The 12,107-nt window shown below is 43.6% G+C and overlaps 1 protein-coding gene across 5 annotated transcripts in view; it reads left to right on the top strand.

The window, feature by feature from the left end:
* CLMP (CXADR like cell adhesion molecule) overlaps positions 1-11,159 on the top strand; it is a 106,085-nt gene extending 94,926 nt beyond the window's left edge. For 3 of the 5 annotated variants that reach the window (XM_086339701.1, XM_086339700.1, XM_086339699.1), the window contains 5 exons: positions 3,726-3,927; positions 5,505-5,672; positions 8,593-8,715; positions 9,430-9,571; positions 10,162-11,159. In XM_086339701.1, coding sequence (XP_086195827.1) covers positions 3,726-3,927; positions 5,505-5,672; positions 8,593-8,715; positions 9,430-9,571; positions 10,162-10,462 — 936 coding nt within the window. In that variant the 3' untranslated portion in view covers positions 10,463-11,159. Of the gene's footprint in view, positions 1-3,725; positions 3,928-5,504; positions 5,673-8,592; positions 8,716-9,422; positions 9,572-10,161 lie in introns of all 5 variants that reach the window. The other 2 variants (XR_015142003.1, XR_015142002.1) reach the window with 1 other exon arrangement.
* Positions 11,160-12,107: the final 948 nt, after the last annotated feature.

Below are 12,107 nucleotides of genomic sequence, written 5' to 3'. Positions count from 1 at the left end.
ACACTTATTCTTAAATTAAATAAATAAATAAAATCAGAATGGCCTGAAGGATCTCCCAGACAATGCCCAGAATTACAGAAAGGGGTCCAGCAAACTGTCTGCCTAGCATCTTGACTTTCACAATTTTTCCTCCCATAAAAATGGTGCCAAGACATGCTATGGATGACAGCAGAGACCATTCTAACCTTGTGTCATATCAGGGAAGGTTTCATAAGGAAACTTAACATTACCTTGGGGTTTAAAATAATGAATAAATAGGGATTATTTGGGGCTTCCCAGGGGGCTCAGCGGTAAAGAATCTGCCTGCCAAGCAGGAGACGTGGGTTCGATCCCTGAGTCGGGAAGATCCCCAGGAGGAGAGAATGGCAACCCACTCCAGTATTCTTGCCCAGAGAATCCCCACAGGCAGAAGAGTCTGGCGGACTGTAGTCCAAGGGGTTGCAAAGAGTTGGACATGACTGAGTGACTAAACAACAACAAAAAGCTTATTAATACATTATTATGTAGGGTAGTTTGGAGAGGACAGACATTTATAGTGGCCAGACAGCTGGAAGTATATAAATGGAGCTCAAAAATGTGTTGGTGTCCGGACTTCCCTGTGATCCAGTGGCTAAGCCTCCACGCTCCCAATATAGGGGGCCCAGGTTGGATCCCTGATCAGGGAACTGGATCCCACATGCCACAGCTGAGTGTTCACATGCTGCAGCTAAGACCTGGTACAGCCAAAGAAATAAATAAAAATACATATTTTTAAAAAATGTGTTAGCGATAGAAAGATGTCAGAATTATCACAATAGTTGTATTGGTTGAAGTGAGGGGACAAAATCAAATACTGAAAACATTTTAAGTCATATTATCTGTTACCTTAATTTTCTTTTATTTGATTCTCCAGCATTTTGTCCCTCAAAAGACCGTGAGGCCCTCGGGGTAGGAACTATATCTTATTCATGATTGTTTTCCAGAGCCTGGCAAAGTACCTGATGTGGGCACTCAGTAAATATTTGGTGAAGAAAAAGAACATACAGAGAAAGGAGAAAACACTTTTTTTTCAGAGATGTGGTAAGGGCAAAATGGATGATGCTGAACCGTTCTAACATAATGGTGAGAGAATTTATGGCCATTTGATTGGATGGCTCCTGGTCTTTTCAGGAAGGCATTTCCTGAGCTGCAGAGTGTCACGTGATTAACAACAGGGTTAGGGCTTAGAGTGAAACAGTTTAGAACAGCTGAAGCCAGAAATGTGCTAGGGGACTCCCATGTGCTTGCTTTTTTTTTTTTTTTTTTAAGTGCTGTTCCATGTGTCTGGAATGCTCCCTCTGGCAATCTTTGTCCTGCCTCTCTCATCTCTTACTTGGCCTACTCATCTTTCAAAGCCTAACTCAAATGCCACCGACTTTTCTGGGAACATTCTCTCTTGATACTATTTCAAGTTAGTCATTCCTTTTTCTATGTGTACACTTCTATCCTTGTTAATCCCACTAGATTATAAATTACTTGAAGATCAGAAGAGAGTTTTATTTCATCTGAATAGCCTCCTCCTGACCTGGTGGGGAACAGTCATTCCATAAATGTTTGCTGATGTTTAAATCAAGTACGTTTAGGAATATGATTGCTAAGTGGCAGCAAGGGATAACTGAAGTTATCAGTCTTGGAAGACAAGATCAGCATGGTTTTTGTGATTAGTAGGAGGTGATGGGGACTCCCCTGGTGGTACAGTGGTTAAGACTTCGTGCTCTCAATGCAGGGGGCATGGGTTTGATCCCTGGTTAGAGGCCTAAGATCCCACATGCTGCACAGCTTGGCTTAAAAAAAAAAAAAAAAAAACCAGCAATAAAAACAAGCCAGGAGGTGATGGATAACAGAACCAGGAAAAGTTTCAAGAACTACAGGTCATGATGCTGTGTGCTTCTTCACTCAGTCGTGTCCGACTCTTGTGAGCCCATGGACTGTAGCCTGCCAGGCTCCTCTGTCCATGGGATTCTCTAGGCAAGAATACTGGAGTAGGTTGCCATTTCCTTCTCCAGGGGAAATCTTCCTGACCCAGGAATCCAACCCAGGTCTCCTGAATTGCAGGCAGACTCTTTACTGACTGAGCTACAAGGGAAGCCCTCGTACGGGTCATGATGCAGGCAGATGAAAATTCAGGGAAAATCATGATTATTTTTTTCTGTCGGGGAAATCTAAAGTTTGGTCTCTCTAGCAGTGAAAACAATGACATGAAGCACATGTGTATTTTATGGAAAGAAAAGACACAGTTTCTTCCCACCTAGCTTACTCTTACTAATCCACAGTGAAGTCAAAAAGAAGGAAAGTCACCAATGATTCCCTCAGTATCAGATCTGGACTGTAACATTAACTTCTATTCCTTAACTTCAGCTGGACTCTGAACTTTCATAAAGGCAAACACATCTTTTTGTTTCACATTTTCTCCCTCATTTCCAAACTTTCTGGAAGAGCAGTTTATGAGCAGTGAGATGAATGCGGGTGGGGAAAGGAGAGGTAACCATGGTAACCAGAACAGTGAACAGGATGGCTTCAGATGGCCACGTTCAAACCCTGGTTCTGCTACCTGCCTGTGAAATGGGGACAGATGACGCCTGCTTGGAAACACTGTGTGAGAAATAAACTAGATGTAAAAGCACTCAGCGCAAGGAGTGTCTGTACCTTGACCAGATCACGTGCAAGTGGAAATGCATGGGATTTAGTGAAGTAGGAAATGCAAAGTGCAGAAGAAAGGTATGCGGGGGAAAGGTAAGACTCCTCCCCTCCCTAGCTTCCCTTCTCTCCACGTCCCTCAGAATCAACTCTGGAGACCATTCTGTGCATTTTCTTCTTTCCTGGGCTCCACTGTGAGAACTAGAGTTTGGAATTCAAATTTAAAATCCCTTACTGCACAGGGAACTATACTGAATATTTTGTAATAACCTACAGGGAGATCTGAAGGAGATTTTATATATATATAAGTATATCATATATATAAGCCCACACTATATATATTTATTAAGTTATACAAATATATATTTTATATATATAAAATATGGGCTTCCCAGGTGGTGCTAGTGGTAAAACACCTGCCTGCCGATGCAGGAGACATAAGAGACCTGGGTTCGATCCCTGGGTCGGGAAGACCCCCTGGAGGAGGGCATGGCAACCCACTCCAGTACTCTTGCCTGGAGAATCCCCATGGACAGAAGAGCATGGTGGGCTACAGTCCATAGCATCACACAGAGTCGAACATGACTGAAGCGACTGAACACACACACACAATTATATATAAAATAGATATAATATATATAATTATATATATAAAATCACTGAATATATATATTATATAAATCTATATATTAAATTTATGTATTATATAAAATCACTGTGCTGTACTACCTGAAACTAACATGATATTGTAAATGAATTATACTTCAATAAAAAAAATACATATGAAATTTTAAAAATAAAATTCCTTACCTCTAAAATGGAAATGTTCTGAGCATTTAATGGAACAATTACTACTTGTTAAAAGGCTACACAAATTATGAGGAGCTGTTATTCTCAGGAGAAGGAAGGCCTAGACAAACACAGTGTATTTAATTTTGTCTAGAGCAGAGGTCTCCTGGACTCAGCCCCGGGCTTGACTGCTCTGCTCCACTTCCTTTCCTCATCTTGCCCGCAGCAGGAGGGGAGGCTGAGAGCCACAAAGCGTGAATCTGCCTCTGTCTGTCCCACAGGTGATCACTTACTCCAGCCATCACGTCTACAATAACTTGACTGAGGAACAGAAGGGCCGAGTGGCCTTCGCTTCCAATTTCCTGGCAGGAGATGCCTCCCTGCAGATTGAGCCTCTGAAGCCCAGTGATGAGGGCCGGTACACCTGCAAGGTGAAGAACTCAGGCCGCTATGTGTGGAGCTACGTCATCTTAAAAGTTTTAGGTAAGACAGAGTGCCCCAGTAAGTACCTATATCTTATTAACAAGGGATAGGCAAATGTATCACAGTGGTACGAAACATCTTCAATACTTCATACTTTTTAAAAATAATTTTCTTTGTTTATTTTTGGCTGTGCTGGGTCTTTGTTGCTCTGTGGATTTTTCTACAGTTGCAGCGAATAGGGGCTACTCTCTAGTTTCGGTGTGCGGCCTTCTCATTGCAGTGCCTTCTTTTGCTGTAGAGCACGGACTCTAGGGCACGAGGGCTTCAGTACCTGCCGCTCCTGGGTTCTAGAGCACAGGCTCAGTAGTTGTGGCACACGGCTTGTTGATCTGAGGCATGTGGGATCTTCCCGGATCAGGTGAAGCCATGCCTCTTGCATTGTTAGGAGGATTCTTTACCACTGAGCCACCAGGGAAGCCCCCAATATATCATATTGTACAGACATCACCTAGTCCAGTTCCCTGGGGAAAAGTGTGTATGTTTTGTATTTTAGCCATAATGATAGAAGAGAATCAATTTTCCATGGTAGCTCATTGTGCTATGCTTAGTCATTCAGTTGTACCTGATTCTTTGTGACCCCACGCACTGTAACCCGCCAGGCTCCTCTGTCCTTGGGATTTTTTAGGCAAGAATACTGGAGTGGGTTGCCATTTCCTCCTCCAGAGGATCTTCCTGACCCAGGAATTAAACCTACATCTCCTGTGTCTCCTGTGTTGCAGGCAGATTCCTTATCCGCTGAGCCACTGAGGTAGCTCATTACAAAAGTTAATGTCCTCTCAAGTTTAAGTAGTATCCTCCTAGTGAAGCAAATCTCTCAGATCTGATTCAAATCCATTCATTTGTTTTATGACACAGCAAGAGTTCCTAACTTCTTCTTAATTGCTTCCAAGTTCATGAACTTCTGTCCCTGTTTCAGTGTTAATCAAATCACACTGGCACTTTCCTGATGGTCCAGTGGTTAAGACTTCTTGCTCCCAGTGCAGGGGCCTGGCTTTGATCCCTGGTCAGGGAACTAAATCCTATGTGCCGCAACTAAGACCCAGCACAGCCAAATATATAAATATTAAAAAAAAAAAAGGAAAATCACACTCAACTTTTCTAAAATTTCCAATTATAAAAGGTTTTTGGGAATTCTCCATTGGTCCAGTGGTTAGGACTCCGAGCATGTTCAATCCTGGTCAGGGAACTAAGATCCCACAAGCCTGGCAGCATGGCCACCCCCAAAATAATGCAGATTCCTGGGCCCTCAGTGAGTCCCACCGAGTCCAAGTAGGGCCCTAGGAATTAGGAAAAAAGACCAAAACATTTTTTTCTTTGAGAAGTGATGAGGGCGTTTCCGAGGCAACCTCTCTAAATTACATCAGCACCACTGGAAACAGCTGGAATTGGGTGTGTATGTGTGCAGGGGATGGAAGTGGGTATATTTTGGGGAGTGAGATGTAAAGCATGGCGAGGTAACAAAGGACTATTAATGTTAAATTCACACTCAAAAGTTGACCATATGAGGAAAAACAAGTCAACAGGATATTGTTCACGGGTGTCAGGGGATCTTTGACTTCTTTTTTTTTTTTTGCCAGTGAGACCATCAAAGCCCAAGTGTGAATTGGAAGGAGAGCTGACAGAAGGAAGCGACCTGACTTTGCAGTGTGAGTCATCCTCTGGCACAGAGCCCATTGTGTATTCCTGGCAGCGAGTCCAGGAGAAGGAGGGAGAGGATGAACGTCTGCCTCCCAAATCTAAGATTGGTAAGTCATCTTTTTTACTGGTCCATGGAGACAACAGGCCAGTCAGTCTTCTCTCAATGAATTCTGAATCTGGTTTGGTGAGCACCTCACAAGGATCTTGAATACACTACTGAACCTCACTGTTTCTATTTTTCACACTTAACTGGGAACAGAAAAATATGTCTTTTCTTTCCCTAAATGGCAAAAATAAAAGTGGTAAGGAGATTAAGAATAAATGTACTCTATAAATCTATTCTAATTATTGTGTTTCAGTTCAGTTCAGTCACTCAGTCCTGTCCGACTCTTTGCAACCCCATGAATCGCACGCCAGTCCTCCCTGTCCATCACCAACTCCCGGAGTTCACTCAAACTCATGTCCATCGAGTTGGTGATGCCATCCAGCCATCTCATCCTCTGTTGTCCCCTTCTCCTCCTGCCCCCAATCCCTCCCAGCATCAGGGTCTTTTCCAATGAGTCAACTCTTCGCATCAGGTGGCCAAAGTATTGGAGTTTGAGCTTTAGCATCAGTCCTTCCAATGAACACCCAGGACTTGTCTCCTTTAGGATGGACTGGTTGGATCTCCTTGCAGTCCAAGGGACTCTCAAGAGTCTTCTCCAGCACCACAGTTCAAAAGCATCAATTCTTCGGTGCTCAGCTTTCTTCACAGTCCAACTCTCATATCCATACATGACCACTGGAAAAACCATAGCCATGACTAGATGAACCTTTGTTGGCAAAGTAATGTCTCTCCTTTTGAATATGCTATCTAGGTTGGTCATAACTTTCCTTCCAAGGAGTAAGCGTCTTTTAATTCCATTGCTGCAATTACCATCTGCACTGACTTTGGAGCCCAGAAAAATAAAGTCTGACACTGTTTCCACTGTTTCCCCATCTATTTCCCATGAAGTGATGGGACCAGATGCCATGATCTTAGTTTTCTAAGAATGTTGAGCTTTAAGCCAACTTTTTCACTCTCCTCTTTCACTTTCATCAAGAGGCTTTTTAGTTCCTCTTCACTTTCTGCCATAAGGGTGGTGTCATCTGCATATCTGAGGTTATTGATATTTCTCCCGGCAATCTTGATTCCAGCTTGTGCTTCTTCCAGCCCAGCGTTTCTCATGATGTACTCTGCATAGAAGTTAAATAAGCAGGGTGACAATACACAGCTTTGACGTACTCCTTTTCCTATTTGGAACCAGTCTGTTGTTCCATGTCTAGTTCTAACTGTTGCTTTCTGACCTGCATATAGGTTTCTCAAGAGGCAGGTCAGGTGGTCTGGTATTCCCGTCTCTTTCAGAAGTTTCCTACAACACCCAAAACAGATGTCCTTTTCATTATAGGGGACTGGAATGCAAAAGTAGGAAGTCAAGAAACACCTGGAGTAACAGGCAAATTTGGCCTTGGAGTATGTAATGAAGCAGGGCAAAGGCTAATAGAGTTTTGCCAAGAGAATGCACTGGTCATAGCAAACACCCTCTTCCAACAACACAAGAGAAGACTCTACATGTGGACATCACCAGACGGTCAACACCAAAATCAGATTGAGTGTATTCTTTGCAGCCAAAGATGGAGAAGCTCTATACAGTCAGCAAAAACAAGACCAGGTGCTGACTATGGCTCCTTATTGCCAAATTCAGACTTAAATTGAAGAAAGTAGAGAAAACCACTAGACCATTCAGGTATGACCTAAATCAAATCCCTTATGATTATACAGTGGAAGCAAGAAATAGATTTAAGGGACTAGATCTGATAGACAGAGTACCTGAAGAACTATGGACGGAGGTTCGTGACATTGTACAGGAGACAGGGATCAAGACTATCCTCATGGAAAAGAAATGCAAAAAAGCAAAATGGCTGTCTGAGGAGGCCTTACAAATAGCTGTGAAAAGAAGAGAAGCGAAAAGCAAAGGAGAAAAGGAAAGATATAAGCATTTGAATGCAGAGTTCCAAAGATTAGCAAGGAGAGATAAGAAAGCCTTCCTCAGTGATCAATGCAAAGAAATAGAGGAAAACAACAGAATGGGAAAGACTAGAGACCTCTTCAAGAAAATCAGAGATTCCAAGGGAACACTTCATGCAAAGATGGGCTTGATAAAGGACAGAAATGGTATGGACCTAACAGAAGCAGAAGATATTAAGAAGAGGTGGCAAGAATACACAGAAGAACTGTACAAAAAAGATCTTCATGACCCAGATAATCACGATGGTGTGATCACTCACCTAGAGCCAGAATCCTGGAATGTGAAGTCAAGTGGACCTTAGAAAGCAACACTACCAACAAAGCTAGTGGAGGTGATAGAATCCCAATTGAGCTATTTCAAATCCTGAAAGATGATGCTGTGAAAGTGCTGCACTCAATATGCCAGCAAATTTGGAAAACTCAGCTGTGGCCACAGGACTGGAAAAGGTCAGTTTTCATTCCAATCCCAAAGAAAGGCAATGCCAAAGAATGCTCAAACTACCACACAATTGCACTCATCTCACACGCTAGTAAAATAATGCTCAAAATTCTCCAAGCCAGGCTTCAGCAATATGTGAACTGTGAACTTCCAGATGTTCAAGCTGGATTTAGAAAAGGCAGGAGAACCAGAGATCAAATTGCCAACATCTGCTGATCATGGAAAAAGCAAGAGAGTTCCAGAAAAACATCTATTTCTGCTTTATTGACTATGCCAAAGCCTTTGACTGTGTGGATCACAATAAACTGTGGAAAATTATTGTGTTTAGTATCCCTTAAATGTTCAGAATCTTTTGTGACTTTTGAGGGTGCACTGCAGTTTAAAAGAATGTTCACCACCTTTCTTCCCACATTCTGGATCCATTCTATCACCTCATCCTTAGCAAACGGTATCATAGGATCTTAGGTCAGTGACACAATAAAGTAAGCAATAAATATAGACCTGTCACTGGGGGATCACGGTCATCTTTCTGCTTGTGTAGACTACAACCACCCTGGACGTGTCCTGCTGCAGAATCTCACCATGTCCTCCTCTGGGCTCTACCAGTGCACAGCAGGCAATGAGGCTGGGAAGGAGAGCTGTGTGGTGCGAGTGACCGTACAGTGTAAGTACCCAAAGTGTTGCTGTGGTTTTGCCCGCGCACTGTGGTTCAGTGTAAAACATTTTTAATCGCAGGTAAGAGTATGGTCAAAAGCTTCATCTCCAGAAGGACATGGTTATCACTGAAATAAATTCAGTAGTTGCCAAGGACTATTCAACAGTTGCAGCTCACTCTAAATTTACAAGTATGTGTGAATTTTACGGCCCCCTAAAGAAATTTTTTATCCAGGAGGGAACCAAATGGAGGTTTCCTTTATAAATGCAAATTTCCCTTACAGAGGATAACTTCTACTGTTTTCAGAGCTTCTCTGATGTCTGCTGTTGCTCAAAAATAATCAGCTTAGGGACTTCCCTGGAGGCCCAGTGGCTAAGACTCTGTGCTCCCAATGCAGGGGGCACAGGTTCTATCCCTGGTGAGGGAACTATTTAATAGATTCTGCATGCTGCAACTGGGATCCGGCACCACCAAATAAACAACAAATATTTAAAAACCTAATCAGCCCCAAATAATCCTAATGTCAACAAGGCATATTTTAGGGTGGCTCTCCTGCTCCCCATCGATATCAGGAGGGACAGTCATACACACCCAGAGAGGGTAAATGGGGAACTCAGGGAGACATATATGAAGATCTGGAAATACTCATCCAGAGCTTTATGTATTTTAAGTCTATGCATTGCATAGCTTATGTTTGGTTTTGCTTTGTTTCCGAGAAAACAGATGTACAGAGCGTGGGCATGATTGCAGGAGCAGTGACAGGTATGGTGGCCGGAGCCCTGCTGATTTTCCTCTTGGTGTGGCTGTTGATCCGAAGGAAAGACAAAAAGAGATATGAGGAAGAAGAGAGACCAAATGAAATTCGGTAAACTTCCCACAGAATCCCCTTCCTCACCTAGGCTACCTTTCTAGGGCCAGCTCCATAATGCCCAGCCAACCAAACTGTCCCATTTCCTCATAACCTTGAATCTGTTACAAGGATTATTCCGGTAGGTAAGGACTTGCAGCCCAGGGGAAGAAGGACAGTTGACCTTGACTGTCTTGTGAAACTATCTGCAACAGAGACTTAATAGATAAACTTTACACTACTTCTGATTACCTTCCACTTATAAAAGCTATACAGTAAAGAATGGGCCTAGCTCATCCATGGGCCTTTAAAGAGTTTCCACAGACCGACTCCAAGTCGAGGGGAGTGCTATGTGAACACCCGGTGGGGCGTGCCTGGTCCCCCCCACCCCGCGCCCCAGTCACAGGGTTGACCTTGGGGATGCACATCCGCCTGCGCCCACGAGAGGGCTCAGGACGCAGGGGGAGTCCGTATTTCCTTAAGTGGTAACTCCAGGTTTCCAGCTTGAGGAGTTGATGGATGGGGCAGCCTCCGAAAGCCTCAGCCAGAGCGGAAGCTTTCACAATCCTGTGATCCTAAAATCTATCTTCGGTGTTTTTCCCCTTCAGAGAAGATGCGGAAGCCCCGAAGGCCCGCCTGGTGAAGCCCAGCTCCTCTTCCTCGGGCTCTCGAAGCTCTCGCTCCGGCTCCTCCTCCACGCGCTCCACCGCCAACAGCGGCTCCCGCAGCCAGCGGACCCCATGCGCCGAGGCGGCGCGGCGGCAGGGGCTGGCCGCCCACACCTACGGCCCGGTGGGGCCCGAGGCCAGAAGTTCTGAACCAAAGAAAGCCCCCCATGCTACCCTGACCAAAGCAGAAAACACCCCCAGCACGATCCCCAGCCAGAGCAGAGCCTTCCAAACTGTTTGAGTTAGAGTGGACTTGACTCGCCAGCTTTTCCCAGGCGTCAGGGCTCTTCTGGTCATCAACTCTCAATCACCAGCCACACGACCCTCCTCGAGCCCAATAAGGGGTCATTTAAGTAGCAGCAACCACTGCACGGAACAGATTCAAATGAACACTTTTCTTACATGACACCAAACGAGGAAAAGGATGTAAGCTGATCATCTCCAAAAAGGCACCTCACTGTGCCTTTAGACCAGGGTGGGTGGGAAATGGGGGCCCAAATCTGGGTGTTTGGGGACCGGGAGCCATGGTGAAAGAGTTGGGGAAAGGGGAAATGAACACACTTAGAACTTCTCACTTGCAGTTTTGTATCACGTTGACTCACCATTGTCAAGAAACGAGGTGTTATTCATAAATTTTCTATGCATTTCTGCAAACCTACTGGATTATTATGACTATTCAGAGTCAAGCAGAACCTACAGCCTTATATTACACCTATTTGCACCATGAGAAACTCCAAAAAAGGAAACACATCTCTTCTATCCTGACTTGACTTCATTTACCACAAAATTTGGGTATTTCAAGAGGAGTTGAAATAGTGGGAGATGGAGAATGATTGAACTTTTCCACGACTTATTGGTTGAATACCAATAATCCACTATCAATCTTCCTACTTATATTGAACCATAAAAGAAATAAAAAAGGAGTTCAAAACGTGTAATGAGGGACTGTGAATAACTTTCCATTTTGATGTTCAGAGGGCCACTGACAAATATCAGAAATATATGCTGGAATAATTGTGGATTTTCCCTCAAAGTGGATGTCTCTAAGGATTTTCTGCTGGGTATCTGTGGAGCAAGAAAATAGGTGTTTTAACATTTAACAGTCTCCTTAGATGGAAATCTTTGAGAGAAAAGGTCTTTTCAGGATGCTGGAAGATCATCCAACAAACCATTACAGTCTCTTCTTTCTGTGAACATATGAAGTCAGAATTTCAAGACTGACTAGACCAGAAAGGGAGATTACATCAGTTTTCTCTTAGTATGTCAAGGAGTGATATCAGAAGTTCAGTATTGCACCAAACTTAGGAGTTTCCTCCACTTCTTTCCTTTCAGGAGGATGTGAACGTGGGACTTGTATTGATTCTAGGCCTTAAATAATCAAACAGATCAGGGATTGCCAACATTTTCTGGTGGCACTGCATGGACATCATAACATTCCCTCCTGAGAGGCTGAGACAGACAGAAATTCAGTACTTTCTCAGTTTAGCCTGTAAGGAAGCCTAGCTCTAGGCTGGAAGGAAAGGAAATGAACATTTAGGCAAGAGATGGTGAGGATAACTAGTGGGTGGCGGGGGGATCAGGGTTAGTGCCTGTTAAATATTGTCAGCATTTTGGAAAGATTTGCGGAAATGATTCACCAGGATAGCTCTCACAAGAGCTGACTCATGGGAGAAGAAAGGTGGGGTCTGCGAAATAAAAAGAAAGCAGCCTCCCATACAATAACTTGCTTTTTTAATAGTTTTGACTACTCTGCTAGTCAAATTCATCCTACAATTCATTGTTTAGCAAGAATGCCAAACCTGAAATAGCCCTTCAAACTCTAAAGCAAATGTCAACAGGTCACCATTGGTAGAACAAAATGTTTATTATTATTAAAAGGCCAAGAA

The sequence above is a fragment of the Bos grunniens genome, chromosome 15, assembly GCF_055505025.1.
Source record: "Bos grunniens cultivar Pamir isolate PY7600 chromosome 15, Bosgru_T2T1.0, whole genome shotgun sequence".
Lineage (NCBI taxonomy): Eukaryota > Metazoa > Chordata > Mammalia > Artiodactyla > Bovidae > Bos > Bos grunniens.
Note: the sequence above shows the minus strand (reverse complement) of the source record. Positions and strands in the feature narration are given on the sequence as shown.